At 35.0% G+C, this 21,676-nt stretch overlaps 1 protein-coding gene across 1 annotated transcript; it reads right to left on the reverse strand.

Annotated features, from left to right (window-relative positions):
* Nucleotides 1–6,831: 6,831 nt before the first annotated feature.
* Nucleotides 6,832–20,067, reverse strand: LOC123525059 (lysosomal-associated transmembrane protein 4A-like). Its single transcript, XM_045303760.2, has 7 exons — nt 19,908–20,067; nt 15,971–16,178; nt 14,613–14,689; nt 13,092–13,220; nt 11,621–11,716; nt 10,729–10,830; nt 6,832–8,366 (listed from the first exon to the last, which is right to left on the reverse strand). The coding sequence occupies exons 1-7, from the start codon at nt 20,004–20,006 to the stop codon at nt 8,289–8,291; spliced, it is 789 nt and encodes a 262-aa protein (XP_045159695.1). The 5' UTR covers nt 20,007–20,067; the 3' UTR covers nt 6,832–8,288.
* Nucleotides 20,068–21,676: the final 1,609 nt, after the last annotated feature.

The raw sequence follows: 21,676 nt of genomic DNA on the forward strand, positions 1-21,676 counted from the left end.
AACTTGACCTAGATATCATCAAGGTGAACATTCTGACCAATTTTCATGAAGATCTTGTGATATATATGGCCTCTAGAGAGGTCACAAGGTTTTTCTATTTTTAGACCTACTGACCTAGTTTTTGAAGGCACATGACCCAGTTTCGAACTTGACCTAGATATCATCAAGATAAACATTCAGACCAACTTTCATAAAGATCCCATGAAAAATGTGACCTCTAGAGTGGTCACAAGCAAAAGTTTACGGACGCACGGACGGACGACGGACGACGGACACCGCGCGATCACAAAAGCTCACCTTGTCACTTTGTGACAGGTGAGCTAAAAAAATAGAAGTGTGTAACCTTAGAATAAAGGAGTCTGTAACCTAAAAAAATGGTAGTGTGTAACCTAAAGATTGTAGTAGTGTGTAACATAAAACAATTGGAAAACTCATAAAATTAGCAGTCTGTTACCTTAAGAATTTAGTAGTGTGTAACCTAACATTTAGTAGTATGTAACCTTATAAAATCAGCAGTCTGTAACCTTAAGAATTTAGTAGTGTGTAAACCTTAAGAATTTAGTAGTGTGTAACCTAAACAAGAGGACCATGATGGTCCTGAATCTCTAACCTATCCCCACATGACCCAGTGTTGAACTGAGTATGACATCGTTATTTCTATTATTTGACAAAGTGACCTAGTTTTTGAGCACATGTGACCTAGATATCATCAAGATAAAAAATTCTGACCAATTTTCATGAAGATCCATTGAAAAATATGGCCTCTAGAGAGGTCACAAGCTTTTTCTATTATTTGACCTAATCACCTAGTTTTAGAAAGCACGTGACCCACTTTTAAACTTGACCTAGATATCATCAAGATGAACATTCTCACCAATTTTCATGAAGATCTCGTGAAAAATATGGCCTCTAGAGAGGTCACAAAGTTTTTCTATTTTTCGACCTACTGACCTAGTTTTTGATCGCACATGACCCAGTTACGAACCTGACCTAAATATCATCAAGCTGAACATTCTCTACAATTTTCATGAAGATCCATTGAGAAATATGGCCTCTAGAGACATCACAAAGTTTTTCTATTTTTAGATCTACTGTTCTAGTTTTTGACCGCACGTGACCAAGTTTGGAACTTGACCTAGATATCATCAAGATGAACATTCTGACCAATTTTCATGAAGATCTCTTGAAAAATATGGCCTCTAGAGAGGTCACAATGTTTTTCTATTTTTAGATCTACTGACCTAGTTATTGACCGCACGTGACCCAGTTTCAAACCTGACCTAGATATCATCAAGATGAACATTCTGACCAATTTTCATAAAGATCCCATGAAAAATATGGCTTCTAGAGAGGTCACAAAGTTTTTCTATTTTCAGATCTAATGACCTAGTTTTTGACCGCATGTGACCCAGTTTCAAACTTAACCTAGATAAAATCAAGGTGAACATTCTGACCAATTTTCATGAAGATCCATTGAAAAATGTGACCTCTAGAGAGGTCACAAGGTTTTTCTTTTTTTAGACGGACTGACCTAGTTTTTGACCGCACGTGACCCAGTTTCGAACCTGACCTAGATATCATCAAGCTGAACATCCTGACCAATTTTCATGAAGATCTCATGAAAAAAATATGGCCTCTAGAGAGGTCACAAGATTTTTCTATTTTTAGGTCTACTGACCTAGTTTTTGACCCCACGTGACCCAGTTTCAAACTTGACCTAGATATCATCAAGATGAACATTCTGACCAATTTTCATGAAAATTCATTGAGAAATATGGCCTCTAGAGAGGTCACAAGGTTTTTCTATTTTTAGATCTTCTGACCTAGTTTTTGACCCCACGTGACCCAGTTTCGAACTTGACCTAGATATCATCAAGGTGAACATTCTGACCAATTTTCATGAAGATCTCATGAAAAATATGGCCTCTAGAGAGGTCACAAGGTTTTTCTATTTTTAGACCTACTGACCTAGTTTTTGACCGCACGTGACCCAGTTTCGAACTTGACCTAGATATCATCAAGGTGAACATTCTGACCAATTTTCATGAAGATCCATTGAAAAATATGACCTCTAGAGAGGTCACAAGGTTTTTCTATTTTTAGACTGACTGACCTAGTTTTTGACCCCACGTGACCCAGTTTCGAACCTGACCTAGATATCATCAAGCTGAACATTCTGACCAATTTTCATGAAGATCTCATGAAAAATATGGCCTCTAGAGAGGTCACAAGGTTTTTCTATTTTTAGACCTACTGACCTAGTTTTTGACCGCACATGACCCAGCTTCGAACTCGACCTAGATATCATCAAGATGAACATTCTGACCAACTTTCATAAAGATCCCATAAACAAGAGGACCATGATGGTCCTGAATCGCTCACCTCTTCCCACATGACCCAGTTTTGAGTATGACGTCGTTTTTTCTATTATTTGACATAGTGACCTAGTTTTTGAGCTCATGTGACCCAGTTTTGAACTTGACCTTGATATTATCAAGATAAAAATTCTGACCAATTTTCATGAAGATCCATTGAAAAATATGGTCTCTAGAGAGGTCACAAGGTTTTTCTATTATTTGACCTATTGACCTAGTTTTCGAAGGTACGTGACCCTGTTTTGAACTTTACCTAGATATCATCAAGGTGAACATTCTCACTAATTTTCATGAAGATCTCATGAAAAATATGGCCTCTAGAGAGGTCACAAGGTTTTTCTATTTTTATACCTACTGGCCTAGTTTTTGACCGCATGTGACCAAGTTTCGAAACTGACCTAGATATCATCAAGGTGAACATTCAGATCAATTTTCATGAAGATCCATTGAAAAATATGGCCTCTAGAGAAGTCAAAAGATTTTAATAATTTTAGACCTACTGACCTAGTTTTTGACCGCAGTTGACCCAGTTTCAAACTTGACCTAGATATCATCAAGGTAAACATTCTGACCAATTTTTATGGAGATCCATTCACAAGTATGGCCTCTAGAGAGGTCACAAGGTTTTTCTATTTTTAGACCTACTGACCTAGTTTTTGACCGCATATGACCCTGTTTCGAACTTGACCTAGATATCATCAAGATGAACATTCAGACCAACTTTCATACAGATCCCATGAAAAATATGGCCTTTAGAGAGGTCACAAGGTTTTTTTATTATTTGACCTACTGACCTAGTTTTTGAAGGCACGTGACCCAGTTTCAAACTTGACCTAGATATCATCAAGGTAAACATTCTGACCAATTTTTATGGAGATCCATTCACAAGTATGGCCTCTAGAGAGGTCACAAGGTTTTTCTATTTTTAGACCTACTGACCTAGTTTTTGACCGCACATGACCCTGTTTCGAACTTGACCTAGATATCATCAAGATGAACATTCAGACCAATTTTCATACAGATCCCATGAAAAATATGGCCTTTAGAGAGGTCACAAGGTTTTTCTATTATTTGACCTACTGACCTAGTTTTTGAAGGCACGTGACCCACTTTCAAACTTGACCTAGATATCATCAAGATGAACATTCAGACCAACTTTCATACAGATCCCATAAAAAATATGGCCTCTAGAGAGGTCACAAGGTTTTTCTATTATTTGACCTACTGACTAGTTTTTGAAGGCACGTGACCCACTTTCGAACTGGACCTAGATATCATCAAGGTGAACATTCTGACCAATTTTCATGAAGATCTCATGAAATATATGGCCTCTAGAGAGGTCACAAGGTTTTTCTATTTTAAGACCTACTGACCTAGTTTTTGACCGCACGTGACCCAGTTTCGAACTTGACCTAGATATCATCAAGACAAACATTCAGACCAACTTTCATACAGATCCCATGAAAAATATGGCCTTTAGAGAGGTCACAAGGTTTTTCTATTATTTGACCTACTGACCTAGTTTTTGAAGGCAAGTGACCCAGTTTCGAACTTGACCTAGATATCAACAAGGTGAATGTTCTGACCAATTTTCATGAAGATCTTGTGAAATATATGGCCTCTAGAGAGGTCACAAGGTTTTTCTATTTTTAGACTTACTGACCTAGTTTTTGAAGGCACGTGACCCAGTTTCGAACTTGACCTAGATATCATCAAGGTGAACAATCTGACCAATTTTCATGAAGATCTTGTGAAATATATGGCCTCTAGAGAGGTCACAAGGTTTTTCTATTTTTAGACCTACTGACCTAGTTTTTGAAGGCACGTGACCCAGTTTCGAACTTGACCTAGATATCATCAAGATGAACATTCTGACCAACTTTCATAAAGATCCCATGAAAAATGTGACCTCTAGAGTGGTCACAAGCAAAAGTTTACGGACGCACGGACGCACTGACGCACGGACGGACGACGGACACCGCGCGATCACAAAAGCTCACCTTGTCACTTTGTGACAGGTGAGCTAAAAATGTGACCTCTAGAGTGGTCACAAGCGAAAGTTTACGCACGCACGCACGGACGACGGACGCCACGCGATCACAAAAGCTCACCTTGTCACTTTGTGACAGGTGAGCAAAAAAAAAGTAGTATGTAACCTTAAGAATTTAGCAGTGTGTAACCTAAAACAATCAGTAGTCGGTAACCTGATAAAACTAGCAGTCTGTAACCTTAAGAATTTAGTAGTGTGTAACATTATAAAATTAGCAGTCTGTAACCGTAAAGATTTAGTAGCCTGTAACCTTAAAAAATAGAAGTGTGTAACTTTAACAATTTGGTAGTATGTAACCTTAAAATTTAGCAGTCTGTAACCTTAGTAATGTGTAACCTTAGAATTAAGCAGTCTGTTACCTTAAGAATTTAGTGGTCTGTTACCTTAAGAAATCAGTAGTGTGTAACCTAATAAATTAGTAGTGTGATACCTTAGAATTTAGTAGTGTGTAAAATAAAACAATTAGTAGTTGGTAAAACTCATAAAATTAGCAGTCTGTAACCTTAAGAATTTAGTAGTGTGTAACCTAAACATTTATTAGTATGTAACCTTATAAAATTAGCAGTCTGTAACCTTAAGAATTTAGTAGTGTGTAAACTTAAGAATTTAGTAGTGTGTAACCTAAAACATTTAGTAGTCTGAATGAAACCTTATAAAATTAGCAGCCTGTAACCTTAAGAATTTAGTAGTCTTAAATCTTATAAAATTAGCAGTCTGTAACCTTAAGAATTTAGTAGTCTGTAACCTAAACAAGAGCACCGCCTTGCGGGTGCTGACGCTCATCTGATTTTTTTGTATAATAGAAATATTGTCCTACCCATGATTTTCTAAGTCTAAAAAGGGCCATCATTCTTGCAAAAAGCAGGATAGAGTTATGTTTCTTGATGTACAGTGTTCACTTATGATGGTGAAAAACTGTTGCAAGTTTTAAAGCAATAGCTTTGACAGTTTATGAGAAAAGTTGCCTTAAACATAATACTCAACCAAGAAAATGATTTTCTAAGTCCAAAAGGGGCAATAATTATTGCAAAAAGCAGGATGGAGTTATGTTCTTGCTGTACAGGGTCAGCTTATGATGGTGAACAAGTGTTGCAAGTTTCAAAGCAATAGCTTTGATAGTTTAAGAGAAAAAGTTGACCTAAACATAAAACTTAACCAAGAAATCTGATATTTTCTAAGTCCAAAAGGGGCCATAAATCTTGCAAAAAGCAGGATGGAGTTATGTTTCTTGCTGTACAGGGTCAGCTTATGATGGTGAACAAGTGCTGCAAGTTTTAAAGCAATAGCTTTGATAGTTTAGGATAAAAGCTGACCTAAACATAAAACTTACAAACAAGAAAACATATTTTCTAAGTCCAAAAGGGGCAATAATTCTTGCAAAAAGCAAGATGGAGTTATGTTTCTTGATGTACAGGGTCTGCTTATGATAGTGAACATGTATTCCAAGTTTCAAAGCAATAGCTTTGATAGTTTAGGAGAAAAGTTGACCTAAACATAAAACTTAACCAAGAAATCTGATATTTTCTAAGTACAAAAGGGGCCATAAATCTTGCAAAAAGCAAGATGGAGTTATGTTTCTTGCTATACAGGGTCAGCTAATGATGGTGAACAAGTATTCCAAGTTTCAAAGCAATAGCTTTGATAGTTTAGGAGAAAAGCTGACCTAAACATAAAACTTAATTAGGCAACGCCGACGCAGACGCCGACAACCGCTCAAGTGATGACAATAACTAATCATTTTTTTTCAAAAAATCAGATGAGCTTAAAAACAGTTGTCTGTAACCTTATAAAACTAGCAGGTTGTAACCTTAAGAATTTAGTAGTGTGTAACCTTAAAAATTTAGTAGTGTGTAACCTGAAACATTCCAGATTGTCAAGTACTGGATTTTATTCCGTTTTATGAAATAAAATATAAATTACTACATAAATCTTCTACAAACATGTACTTCTTAATATGTCATTTACAGCACAGGAGTCATATTACACCCTGGGGTGTAAGATGGATTTTTCCAGCACCGGTAAAAATCTGGTATGCAAGAAAAATAAATTTGGCTGGCTACTTGATACAAGTTTAACTGTACTGCAAGATACACAAGACATTAAGTTACGGGAACTTCCCTCATTCGTTCTCATGCTATGTATGAGCACCTATACATGAAATAAGTCTGATAAGTAAGTAAGCAGTTCTAGTTATGAGCACTGGGGGGCTTGAACTTACAACGCCTGGTTTTGTAGGCAGGTTCTTACCAATGCAGCTAGAGTATGTCAAAACTGTCAATCTGAATCAGACAACAAAGACCACACTTTTAGCACATATTTGTGAACAGAACAGATTGGATATGCTGTACCTTATTCTCAATTTTGAATGTTACATATAATGGGGTCATGAAGCAAAAACATGTAACATAAAAACAAAAGATTTTATTACCTCTGAAATCTGCTGAACATGTTTCCATATTATAAATACAACTTCACATAATAACATTATATCCTTATATATATTTCTTTTTCATGAGATCACAGCTTTCTATAGGTTATTCTGTTTCAACTACAAATGTATCTTAAAAATTTATGCAAAATAGCCATGATCTATTAAGCTCAACATGCTCAAAAGCTAAAGAAATCTTTCAATTTCATTTTAGAACTCTCTTTAACCAAGGTGACAATTTATTGTGAAAATGTCACTTTCAGAAGTACATATACCCACGAAATATCACAGCGAAACATATCCTTTCCCCATTCTATACCCTTTTACCCAACTCCAAGAGGTTTGTGTTACTAAATATAAGACAGTGCTGAAAATGTTTATTATATACTATTTTTTTTAAAGAAAATTCTACCTGAAACATCAATATGTAAGTGTAAAAAATATCTTATAAAAATTTAGACTAAACCAAGTGAAAAAAAAAATCTTTATTTTTTTGTACAAAAATCTTTCCTTTCAAAGTAAGTATGGATGGAAAAGTATAAGAATGTAAGTGAAAGTAAAAAATAAAAATTGTGAAATACAATATAAATTCAATCAATCATCTAAAGCAAACATGTATATCACACACAGTTCCCATGCATATTATGTCATTTTCTATCACCAGGTTAAATGGTATGAAAATTGGACCTTTCTTTGTAAACAGCAACTTTAAATTATGGCACCCAATTAAAGATTATTCCATTGTTATGTTTAGTTAATTGGCCAATATTTCTAAACCAGTTATTTTATTTTAAACTTCCTGTAGAGAAGTAAAAAGTCAAAAAAGAGAACTTCAATAACTGCAGATTGAAAAAAAAATAATGCAGCTGTACATTAGTAAAGGACTGTCAAAGATCCCTCAAGTTATTATGACAGAAATTGCCATGTTTTCTTCACCATTCAACAAAACCTTGGTAATTTTATTGTAATTTAACAATTTGGTAAAAAGTCTTTCCACCACCTTTGAGTTCTTTCATAACCTTCATCCATACAATGGAATTACAGGATCAAAAAGCCTACATGTACATATATCTATAATAAACATGGTCTGCCTAGTAATAAAAACGAAAATGAAAGGCAGATATTCACATTTACAACAAACAAGAGAAAAATCACATATTTTAGATAAAGATTAAAGAATATCATTACAACAAATGCCGAAATAAATTCATAAAAAATGGGCAAAATAACCTTCTGAAATCACCACGAAATAAAAAAATCCACCGGATTTCATAGAATTTAATCTGGCATATGATATATTCTAAATAAAGCATAGACAATCTACATTGCAAAAACACATCCTGTTCACATTTAAAGAGAATTTTGAGAGTAGTTTAATATTTTCACAGCTGGTTCCCAAGTTCAAAATGTCTATGCTGTGGCATGACTGCGAGGTCTAAGCAGTGTATGGTGGTGGGAGGGGACCACCTGGCTGAGTCTTCATGGCTTCTTCATACTTGGGTGGGAGAAGCATCTGAAAATACAATACATGCTAATTAATATTTCCATCAAAGACTGACTGTGAAGCTAATGTTTATCCCTTTCTTTTAGATAAATATTACAAGAACGTCGAAGGAAAAATGAAATATTTTAACAACTTGTAAATCATTGTCCATATTCCACTAAAGTCATACTTGTAGCCCAGATTTTTCAACGAAATTGGTATGACTTGAACAATTTTGTTACTGGGTCAAAGAACAATTGTGTGTGAAATTATTTCAAAATCAGGCCAGCAGTTTCTGGAAAGTTATTTATAGTCTAAATGACCAATAGAACATTTCTGGAAAATTACTTAACAAGAGCACTGCAATGCGGACCAATATACGCCCGAAGGTATGACCTTTGACCCCTAAGTGTCACCTTGATCTTGAAGCGAGTCATTCGAAACATGCGCTGTGCACGTCGTCTCGATGTGGTGAATGAACACTTGTGCCAAGTTTCTTTTAAATCCTTCAAGCAATTCAAGAGTTACAGAGCAGACACAAAACAAACTCATATGACCTTTGACTCCCAAGTGTGACATTTGATGCGAGCCATCCAAAACATGCACTCTGCACATCGTCTCGATGTGGTGAACATTTGTGTCAAGTTTCTTCAAAATTCTACAAGAGGTTCAAGAGTTATAGAGCAGACATGAAACTGCTACGGACGGACAAACTTGACACCGGCGTCGTAACACGTACCTTCGGGCGTATAAAAAAACCAGGAAAGTGGTTTCAGAAATCTGCTTACAGACTTCTGTAATTTTAGCTTTGGTGACCTTTTTTTTCTACTTTGGTAATTATTCCATTATTTATTGTTTTACATTTTTATTCATTTAAGTATACACAGATTATAGAGTTTAAACACTTACAGATATTGTATATTAACAAGGTATGTTACAAAGTTAAAACAGTTTAACTGCTCTGGTGACCTTTATAATAATGTAGAGGAGCAGAACCATTGAACAATTTTGAAAGAAGACCATCCAAGGACCATTAATTAATGCCATTTTTCAACAAGAGGACCATGATGGTCCTGAATCGCTCGCCTCTTCCCACATGACCCAGTTTTGAGTATCACATCGTTTTTTCTATTATTTGACATAGTGACCTAGTTTTTGGGCTCATGTGACCCAGTTTTAAACTTGACCTAGATATTATCAAGATAAAAATTCTGACCAATTTTCATGAAGATCCATTGAAAAATATGGTCTCTAGAGAGGTCACAAGGTTTTTCTATTATTTGACCTATTGATCTAGTTTTCGAAGGTACGTGACCCTGTTTTGAACTTTATCTAGATATCATCAAGGTGAACATTCTCACTAATTTTCATGAAGATCTCATGAAAAATATGGCCTCTAGAGAGGTCACAAGGTTTTTCTATTTTTATACCTACTGGCCTAGTTTTTGACCGCACGTGATCCAGTTTCAAAATTGACCTAGATATCATCAAGGTGAGCATTCAGATCAATTTTCATGAAGATCCATTGAAAAATATGGCCTCTAGAGAGGTCAAAAGATTTTAATAATTTTAGACCTACTGACCTAGTTTTTGACCGCAGTTGACCCAGATTCAAATTTGACCTAGATATCATCAAGATGAACATTCAGACCAACTTCCATACAGATCCCATGAAAAGTATGGCCTCTAGAGAGGTCACAAGGTTTTTTTATTATTTGACCTACTGACCTAGTTTTTTAAGGCACGTGACCCAGTTTCAAACTTGACCTAGATATCATCAAGGTGAACATTCTGACCAATTTTCATGAAGATCTTTTGAAATATATGGCCTCTAGAGAGGTCACAACGTTTTTCTATTTTTAGACCTACTGACCTAGTTTTTGAAGGCATGTGACCCAGTTTCGAACTTGACCTAGATATCATCAAGATGAACATTCTGACCAACTTTCATAAAGATCCCACAAAAAATGTGACCTCTAGAGTGGTCACAAGCAAAAGTTTACGGACGCACGCACGCACGCACGGACGACGGACGCTGCGCGATCACAAAAGCTCACCTTGTCACTTTGTGACAGGTGAGCTAAAAATTTCAAACAAATAGTTTCAAAGGATTTCCATCCAACTGTTTCAAGGATATACTGCTTGAAGAATATTTGAACAGACAGACACCGAGTGAAAACAAGAAGCTCAGTTTGGATACTTTGTGACCTGGTGAGCTAAAAATCAAAGGATTTACACATCTGTAATTTCTAAGCATCCGATAAACTTTTTTCCAAACCAGTATTGGTATCACATAAGGGGTAATGTGATCTCAGAAATGTAAGAAAGCCATAACCTCTACCTATATCAGTCAGCATTATATCAATTAAACTGCAGTCCATCTGGTACTTACCTCACTGTCAGGATCCACAGTATACTCCCTTACAACACTCCTGTTGACATTCCTCAGCTGTAGGTACTTGTAACATGCCCATACCATGTTGATCAGGTAAGCCTGCAAATTTATTTAACGAAAGTGAAAAAGAACCATACCAACAAACTTACCTATAATGCAAAAAATCTAAATTCCCTCTTTTCAACATCTGATGCTAAAAGCAGTCTAATGACAACACATTCGACTATTTGAACCCTTACAGAAATACTAGCTTACGTAAAAAAGCTTTAATAAAATTGAGAAAGGGGCATAAATCTGCAAACTGTAAGTCAGATATATATATGGAGTCTGGCTCAGAATGGTCATTTCAGGATGCAAAGGACGTATAAGGAAATTCAAGAAGTTCTTGCAAGTATTTTTTTCAGGCTTTTTAGAGTTTTAGTCAATCATTTTCATGGTTTTTTTTCAAAGGCTAGTGAAGCATGAAATCTGAAGAAACTCCATTTAATATGATTAATCACAAGTCTTGGTGTATTTATTTCTTTCACTGCCATCTCATTCCAAACACCCCTTCTAAAGGGTGCCAATCTCCTCCACACAAAAACACGCAAAATATCAATGACTGAATTAGAGCTTTGCCAGTAAAAACTTTAAAGTTTATAAAACTTTAACCACAAAAATTCTAAGTTAAAAATGGCATAACTCAAAAATCAAATCAGAGTTATAGGGATTGTTTCTCCTGGTGTAGACTTTGATAGTTAATAACATTTTTAAGTTTCAAGTAAATAGCTTTGACAGTAACAGAGAGATTTGACTTTATCAAAAACTTTAACCAACGGTGACGCTGAGGCAAGTGCAATAGCTCTACTTTTTCTTCGAAAAGTCGAGCTAAAAATGTTGCTATACAAACCTTGACAGTGAGTATGAGGACGAATACAATCACAAACCAGAGCATCAGCCATTGTTCATCCATCTGGAGGAGACGGTCCATACCGGGGTAGTCAGCCTGTGGAAACAGACAAAAAGTCATTTGGGCACACAGTAACATTTACAAAACATCTGTCTCCAAAACAATGTATTTCAACATGTGTAAATCTCCAATAATATTGTCTGACCAAAACTTAATACTGATATTTGGCAGTAAAAATTGTTTACAAAAAGAGGAATACTCAGAAATATTACCAATAAAAGGCATTTCAATCATATAAATTTTGCTAAATAGCCACTATCAAGTCTGGTTTCACAGCATTTATGACATGGACAATTTAAAAGCACTTTATTTCTATTACAAATTTATAAATATCATTAACAAAATTAAAAGTAATATTTATGAATCGTGAAGTTGAAAGAACAAGAAACAAGAGCACCGCCTTGCGGGTGCTGACGCTCATCTGATTTTTTTTGTGTAATAGAAATATTGTCCTACCCATGATTTTCTAAGTCTAAAAAGGGCCATCATTCTTGCAAAAAGCAGGTTAGAGTTATGTTTCTTGATGTTCAGTGTCCACTTATGATGGTGAAAAACTGTTGCAAGTTTTAAAGCAATAGCTTTGATAGTTTATGAGAAAAGTTGACTTAAACATAATACTCAACCAAGAAAATTATTTTCTAAGTCCAAAAAGGGCAATAATTATTGCAAAAAGCAGGATGGAGTTATGTTGCTTGCTGTACTGGGTCAGCTTATGATGGTCAACAAGTGTTGCAAGTTTCAAAGCAATAGCTTTGATAGTTTAAGAGAAAAAGTTGACCTAAACATAAAACTTAACCAAGAAATCTGATATTTTCTAAGTCCAAAAGGGGCCATAAATCTTGCAAAAAGCAGGATGGAGTTATGTTTCTTGCTGTACAGGGTCAACTTATGATGGTGAACAAGTGTTGCAAGTTTTAAAGCAATAGCTTTGATAGTTTAGGATAAAAGCTGACCTAAACATAAAACTTAACCAAGAAAACTGATTTTCTAAGTCCAAAAGGGGCAATAAATCTTGCAAAAAGCAAGATGGAGTTATGTTTCTTGATGTACAGGGTCTGCTTATGATGGTGAACAAGTATTCCAAGTTTCATGCAATAGCTTTGATAGTTTAGGAGAAAAGTTGACCTAAACATAAAACTTAACCAAGAAATCTGATATTTTCTAAGTACAAAAGGGGCCATAAATCTTGCAAAAAGCAAGATGGAGTTATGTTTCTTGCTATACAGGGTCAGCTTATGATGGTGAACAAGTATTCCAAGTTTCAAAGCAATAGCTTTGATAGTTTAGGAGAAAAGGTGACCTAAACATAAAACTTAACCAGGCAACGCCGACGCCGACGCCGACAACCGCTCAAGTGATGACAATAACTCATCATTTTTTTTCAAAAAATCAGATGAGCTAAAAACCATACCATTCCTTGTTGGACAATCCAGACTTTGATATCAGGGGCATAGGTCATGTAGCCAACTATCCACAGACAGGTGATACAGAAATCAAAGACTTGAAGGCAGAAGAACGGCATCAAACAACTGGGACGACTCTGAAATCACAAACAATAGTCAAATTTTGTTCTGTATAATCTTATTCTATTAAATCGCAAGGGTATCAGTGGCCAAGAGGTCCATGTTGCGGACTTGAAATCACTTACCTTTCACCTCTGTGGGTTCAAACCCTGCTTGGGTCATCGTATGAGGAAGCAGAGGGGCAGCTGGTATCTTCATCCACCATTAAAGCAAGAAAGCTGCCATATCAGAACTTAATCAAAGGCCTGAATGGCCTGAGTCGGCTAATGATTGATGTACTGACAGTATAGTCTACCAGTTTCAGTTTGTTTTTAGTTTTTTTCTTAAAATTTCATAACAGCTCGATATTTACCCAAAATATTATATCCGGATACGATTACACTTTTCTCCAGTTTGAACAATATATTTTACAAATTGTGATGATACGAAGACATTTAGCAGCAATTGGCAGTATCTGACATTGAAGTTTACGGTTAAATTACCTCTTATTTAAATCTTTTCATAAAAAAGTTTTTTCGTTTCGACTAACATAGACGATCTACTTTCGATTTCAAAAACTACAAGAAAATACAATTTAATGTTTCGCCGATTTGTTTATTTCTCGAAAAATAAGAATTAAAATCATTTTTAATATCAGTAGTAACTAAACAAACCAGTAAGAGCTTCTTCTTCTGATAATTTATCCGTTTACTGACTGCAAAATTCAACCCACGCAAAGTTTATAGAAATCATACGATGCGTGTTTACGTTCAATGTGGGAGAATAAGGCTGATCGGCTATGTTACCTAACGCATCCAGACGATTCAGATTTTGTTTTTAAAAAAGCATTGTGTGCGTTTCTGTAATTTTATATACGTTTTTATAAGCTTAGAAATTATTAGACATGCGTATTTGCATTATTTCTATACGTAATATACGCTAATACGCATCTTATCTGAAGCCCTGCTGGAACTATTTTTTGTCTTTCGCTGGATGTTACCCAAGCTTTGTAAGCCTGCGCAATTCTTAAAATGCACATTTATGCTTAATGAGTTACATTCGAGAATTGCACAATTACAAGTCATAAACATGACAGATTACATCGTATATTGGTCATAGCAAAGGGAATTGACACGACTTAACTTCATTCATGCAGTGAACTGTTTGAAGTTTGAGAAATCTAATGGAACTACATCCCTTCACTGTGTTATTTGGTCCGTTTAGAGAATCGTTGGATAGCAAGGACTCGTCAAAAGGCTTTCAGCCTTTAGCCAACTCTAAAATCGAGAAGGAAATCAAAGAATTAAGTGTTCAAACTGGCCCAAAATCACACTGATTTGCTTCACTTTGTTTGTTTGGTATGTTCACAGAAATAAGTAACCTATCATCAGGAACATTTTTAGTATTTAAATTCACTAGTAAAAGCTTACCCTAACTGCACCGTACACAAGCATCAGAGCGACCAGGAATGTACACAACACCAATGCAAAGAACAAACACATATTTTCTGAAAAAAGAAAGAAATCCCTTCTAAATTATATATCTAAAGTTCTAAATGGCATATAAAAAGGACCTGAAATCCCTTGTGGTGGCGAGGGTAAATAACTTCTACACATACACATACACCCTTGTGGACATGTAACTATTTTGGCCTGATCTTTATAAAAACATCTTAACTACATTTGTATGAAGACTGCTGCTATGCAGTGATTATTTCTGTAAAATACATAAATATAATCCTTAAATATAATTTTAAAACAGCTGCTTCATTCTTTATCAAACTAAATCTGTACTTATTTGGATGGCTCTCCTTGGACAGTTCATTCAGGCGTAAAAAAAAATTGTTTGTTTCCGGTATCCCGACCTACCCTAAATTTTTGGCCAGACCCTAAATGTTTTTATTGCCTTGGAGAATAATTTTTTCAACTTTTTGACAAAAAGTTGCCAAACTGCACTTTTTATGCTTTAAATAAACATGGTCATTGATGTTAGAAATCAACTTCCTGATGCTCTAAAGGCATAACCCCCTTATCTGTATTCATTTTTTGACACAAAAATAGTTTCCAAAAAGTCTCCCTTAATAAAAAAAAATCCAAAAGAAAAAAAAATTTCCAACCTACCTACCCTAATTTTTTTTAGCATGTTACCGGAAACAAAGAATTTTTTTTAGGCCTCATATTCATATGTATACAATTTTAAATTAATCATTTTTAAAAATCTTGTAAAATATTTTCAACACTGCTTTGCAATTAACTTTTATTAAGTTTAAATTAGATTATAAACCCTGAGGGGCAAAACAGAGATTGTTGTAGTCCAATCATGACATGTATAATTATTATGTTTTCTCTGCAATCACTATTTACTGTTTACAACTTGCTTTTAGAAATAATTGTATGTTAAATGTTTTCATTTTGAAGAGAGCAACTTGAGGTCACAATATTACACTGACAAATTTTGGAAAACAACGACCAGCTTTTTAAATGCTTTTACGAAGTTCTACCATCAAATTTGAAAAGGTTCTAGCTGGGAAAAAATTTGAAACAAAAATCATGATTTCAGTGAAATAAATGAAATTTTTACATTTTTCAGCCCATGATCTGCCCAAAATGCCAAGCCATAATATCCAATTTAGCAAAATACAATTTAAATTTTGATTTTAGTAAATAACTAAATGATCATTTTAGCTATTAAGCATTACCTTGTAAAGTCAGACAATAAGCACTGGGGTTAAAAGAAACGGCATCCGAGTGGTTAGAATTGCTAACTTTATGAAATAATCTGAACAAACCTTTCCTTATCTTTGCAGAGGAGTTGACGCTTGGCGTCTCGTACTGAATTATTACTTCCTGGTCATCTTTCTTGATGTTTGTGTTGTCACTCTCATATACAACAATACCATCTGTATTCATGGAACTGCCTGGCTGCATGCTGTCCCGCAACAGCTCTGGATGGAGTGAGGTTGAAACAAGACATCCCAACACCAGCAAATGTATCAACTGTAAAATGACATTTATCAAATCATGACTGAATGAATTATAATTTACATTATTACTTCAGTATCAACTTCAAGAACAGTTTTAAAGCTTTATAGTAGTCATCACTAAACAGAGATGAATTTATGCCTATGATATTTAATAACTGATTTACATGTAGTGATGTACATGACTGCATGTAATTGTTTTATTTTGTTTAAACTAAAGGAAAATTTATGAATGTGAAGTAGCGTATAAATAGTTTCACATCTGCTTTGAAAGATCTGGTATGCGATACTAGTAGAAGAAACTAGAACTGAACCCTAATTTTACTTAACTAGTTAAAATACAATACTTATTTCAGACAACCAATATGCAACTAGTACAATGTCATGTATCTTCTCTGCATAGCAATTTGTCAGATACATGTACAGGTAGAATTATTAAATTGAAAAATGCTCATTTAACAACAGCTGTCCGTAAGACAGCCAGTGCTTGACTATTCGAATCGTAGTCACAGAAGCAGGAATATTACCCTAATGTTAAAATATCTATAGAGTTTCAATTCAGTTTCTGCATTAGTTTTGGAGATAGTAACTTGCATGCAAAACTTTAACCAGAAGTTTTCTAAGTCCAAAAGGGGGCATAATTTGCCCAAAATACATGTCTGAGTTATGGGACTTGGCCCAGTGAGGTAGTTGGTAATTGATCTAGAAGAAGAAAAAATAAGTTTCAAATCTATATGCTTTTAAGTAACAGCTATAATTATGTACTTGCACGCAAAACTTTAACAAGGATTTTTTAAGTCCAAAAGGGGACATAATTTGGCCAAAATTCAAGTCAGAGTTATTGGACTCGATGCTATCAACTAGTTTTATAACCTGAGGACACATGTGAAGTTTCATTTCAATATCTGCATTAGTTTTGGAGATAGTAACTTGCATGCAAAACTTTAACCAGAATTTTCTAAGTCCAAAAGGGGGCATAATTTGCCCAAAATACATGTCAGAGTTATGGGACTTGACCCAGTGAGATTGGTAATTGACCTAGAAAAAAGATAAAATAAGTTTCAAAGCTATATGCCTTTAAATGATAGCCATAATGTACTTCAACTTGCATGCAAAACTTTAACCAAGGTGTGATGCCGATACCAGGGTGAGTAAAAATACAGTATGATAAAACTATTAAGTGTTTTTTTCTCGTATCATAAGCAGCTCACGAGTGCTTATATGAAATTTTTAACATTTAAGTACTTATGGATTAGAATTGTGATTTGACAGTCACGACTTGCAATGCAGAACAATTTTTATTAAGTTTCATGACTAAAGGTCAAATACTTTTCAAGATGCATGCAACACAATATTTTAGGCCTTTTATGAATATTTTAAGTCATTGGTAATAACACCATTTACTGAGAGAATTCCCAAATAAAACCTCTGAATCAGGGCTTGAGCTAAGGGGCGACTTGAGCAAACTAAGCGCTTTGGAGCTCCTCACTTCACTCTAATCCAACATCAAAGTGAAATTCAAGTCGCCCGTTTTTTTATCCACACTCCGCTATTTATCCACTATCGGCCTGTTGACACTTGACTCGAATACACCACGGCATAATTTAAGCTCCGTCTTCTTCAGATACCAAGAAGTGCGAGGGCAATTATGGTTTTTGACACTTGTTTTGTAAACTGACTGTTGATAAACTAAGATTTATATTACATTAGCTTATAATACATTCTCTTTTGTCAAGTTTTGACCTTTAAAAAATATCTTACTTTGAGTACTTTCCTTTAATAAATCCACATAATTTTACTCATATTTTTCAAAACCCAGACTTTACAAACACAATATTTATTATTATTATTACTGACACTTTCTAGGACTAAAATAACATAAACTCAAATTCAGCAAATTTTTGACACCTGCCATCAGAAACTGGGTTAAACCTGTTTGACAACTTTTTCCTTTAAGCAGATCAAAGGAAGATGTGTATTCTGTGTGATGTCACTACTATTGACAAGACCAGCCCAATACACACTTGTTATTTAAGGACTGTAAAATGCTTTTACGGGTGTTTGTGTTTTGACTTTTAGTGCATTTAGCATTGGGAGCTTGATTTACTTTTTCTTTAATTGTATTTATATTTGAAGGGGTTTCCTGGTTTGGGCAGTCATTAGGCAAGTGAAAAAAAAGAATTAATTTGCAGTTTAATCACATTAGATTCAAAAGGATAAGAAATTAGATTTACAAAGATAAGAAAACAAAATCACTAATACTTTCAGTGAATTTGTTATTTACTTTAAATTAAGTATAGGTTAGTGTTAATTGATGTGTATTTACAAAGTTTAATCAGCTGAGGCTGATTAAGTTTTGTAAATGCACATTAATAGACACTATGCTACATGTATTTCGTGTTTGAAATTATTTTTTGTTTCTGGATGACGTCAGAGCAAATAAAATCAATAACTAACCTCTTGTCCCTTTTATACACATGATTAACCTGATTAATAAATGAAGTACTGCAAGTTAATGCTGATTTACTAAAATAAATTTCCCGATTATTTGAGAAGTACTGCAACGCCATTGGACAAAAAATAATTTCGAACACTAATAGACTTAAACAAAGATAGGAAATCATATAAAACAGTTACAAGTATATTTAGTTCCTTTTCTGACTTGCATGTCACGTTCCTACAATCTCTCCACTTCTCCCTAATGTTAGCTAAGGGAGAAGTGACTTCTTCCTAAAATCTTTGCCTAGCTTAAGCCCTGCTGATGTGTACAACTTCATACCAAGGATACAGCCCAAACAAATTGGAAATTCATCCTTGAATTGTGGAGGTACATAGTCATGATATTGCAACCGTCATAAGACTGACCAAGCAAGCATGCCACTGCTCCACATTTGGTGCCAAATGTCACAAGGTGAAAAAAATGTGCATTCAGTTCGAGGCTTGAACCCGGGACCCCTCAGACACTTACAGGGCTATATATCTAACTATAAATATTGCATGACACCCTTCCGAGTATTTTATGCAGGTGCGCGTCAGTGCATAAGAGTAGGAATGTGCAGGAGAAATAAAGTAATACATAATGTATTTGTGAGAATTTGAGACAAAGCTGATAGTGCTAGTAAAAAGGCGAAATGTACAGTAAAAGGATTAAAAACGTCCTGGTCACTCAGAAGTCCTGGCCCAGTTTAGTTACCCCTTGCCTAAACTGGTCTAGGGTAGGTGCCTGAGCAAAGTCAGCCGGCAAAGAATTCCTGAGAATGATGGTAGCCGGGTAGAAAGAAAACTTGTAATAATTACAGGGTGTTTGAATTTGCCGGAAAGATAGGGAATGCATGTGTCTAGATAGTGAGCCGGGTAGGAGGTAAAATATAAGATGACATTGGCACTGCAACCAGTCAATGGACAACCTTGTAAAACATCAGTAGCTTGGCATCATTCCTTCTGTTTGCAAGGGAACGCCACCCCAACAGAAAGAAAACCGGGGAAGTGGGAGCGGTAGTCACAATAAGAATAAAGACAGTATTTTTGTCGGGGAAGTGGGAGCGGTAGTCACAATAAGAATAAAGAAGGTATTTTTGTAAGTGTGTATCCGTATAGTACCTTGACACACGGATTATCGGGCGGGTTACCTAGTGATCAACATCTCCTATGACGGGACCCAGTGATTATTTGTTACCCCACCCACTAAACATGTTTGCACTTCCTTGTTAAAAATGTTTACTGAAAAAAAAACATTGATATGTACCAAGTGCCATAGTCCTAATAGAATTGTTCCAACTCTAACATGACAACAGAAACAACACTTGAATGCTTTGGAATCTTCTGTATCGTATTTTGATCGCATTTTTCTTGTTATTTTTGTTTTCCTTTCTCACGTCATTCGATATTTATTTATTATTAATGAGCAAAGTAGTCCGCAAGTAATTATAGATAATACAAAGTTGGAATAGTAAAATGGCATTAACAATTTGAAAAGAAACTAATTTGAAAACTTATAATTGGAGATTTCAAGTTATTTTATTCATAATGCATGACATTTTCTGATCTTATTTTGGGTTTACTTTTTCTTTGTTATGCGGCCAAACCACCAGAAAGGAATCGGATTAGAATACACCGAAATTTCCCGGAAGGGCCAAACTCAACGGAAAAGTAAGGACGCAGTGGTCCGGTGTTAACTATATATGGAGCCATTAAGGGGCCTTTCGCAACCATTGTTTTAGTTATTAAATGCGACAGTGTGAAAAAGGATTTTTACAGCTAGAAATAAAATTGGTCGCTTCTGGTCAAATGTCCTGAGAAGATCGGGCTTGACTATTTCTGAACATGAAATTTCTTACGATCGCTTTAAAGTAGCTTTCTATCGCAATTTAATACATTGCAGAATAGTATCCAAGGTTATCAAACCAAAGTCACATTATTTTCTTTTAGCTAGTTATAATTTATTTTGACGGGATCTATGCATTTATTGTAATTTTCCAACTTAATTTATTCCGCGCTAAGAAATTAGTATCTCATTGTTGACCCTGTCTGTGGATTTCTCCCTGTTATAAAGGCACAGCCAAACATGTTGGAATGTTCTAGAATGTATACACCACACTTAAAAAGACCTTAAAGGACTGTCTGAAAAAAAAAAAACCCACCTCATCCCAATGAACATATGTGAGGTCATAACGACCAAATGTAGGCCAATATGCTAGCAGATCTATGTCACTCAAAATGAATAAATAATGTTCGAGTATTCAAAAAAATCTAGATACGTAAGTATGCATTACTTAATACAATGCATAATGTTAGCGCCTCTGATTGTCCTTAAGTTACCCATGTCCCTACCTCTAAAAGTTTTGGACATATGTCTGCAGACTTCACCAGACATGTTACTTATTATTATTATTATTATTATTATTATTATAACACGATTCCTATATATCGCATGTCAATAGTTTGTGTTATTATATATTACTATGGATGTACGGATGAAAATTGCACGAAAGAGGTTTAGAAAAATACATGCGTCCACAGGTTTCATTTTTGTTAAGTTGGCGACTTTTGTGACATACAAATCAAAAGAAATCCATATTAGGCCCTACTATAACACCTTATCCCCGTACCCTCTCCTGGTCCGTTTTCATTGCTTCATTTGTTTTTAGCCTTTTTTATTTTAAGCAATTCGAAGGTTTCTTAACAGAGTAACTGCATGAGTACGTCACTTGTATTCGCCTGTAATAAAACTTTGAATTCTTAAGAATTCTGTTTAAATTGCGCCATTGTTACTACACATGTCTTTAAAGAGGTTCTGTACAACTTGATTGATCTAGCTTTTGGTTTAGATTTATTTATTCATCAATATAATATCTCACAGCAAATGACAGTTTAACAGTTTTATACATTATATACAAGTGGGTTTAATTGAAAGGTTAAGCTTATACAAATTCTCTTTAAAAAAATTAGTCTTTGCAGCACCAAGCTTCAGAAAGGGTGATTATTTCAGGGCCTGTAGCTAAAGTCCAGTCTGTT

Source organism: Mercenaria mercenaria, chromosome 3 (genome assembly GCF_021730395.1).
Source record: "Mercenaria mercenaria strain notata chromosome 3, MADL_Memer_1, whole genome shotgun sequence".
In the NCBI taxonomy this organism is placed as follows: Eukaryota; Metazoa; Mollusca; class Bivalvia; order Venerida; family Veneridae; genus Mercenaria; species Mercenaria mercenaria.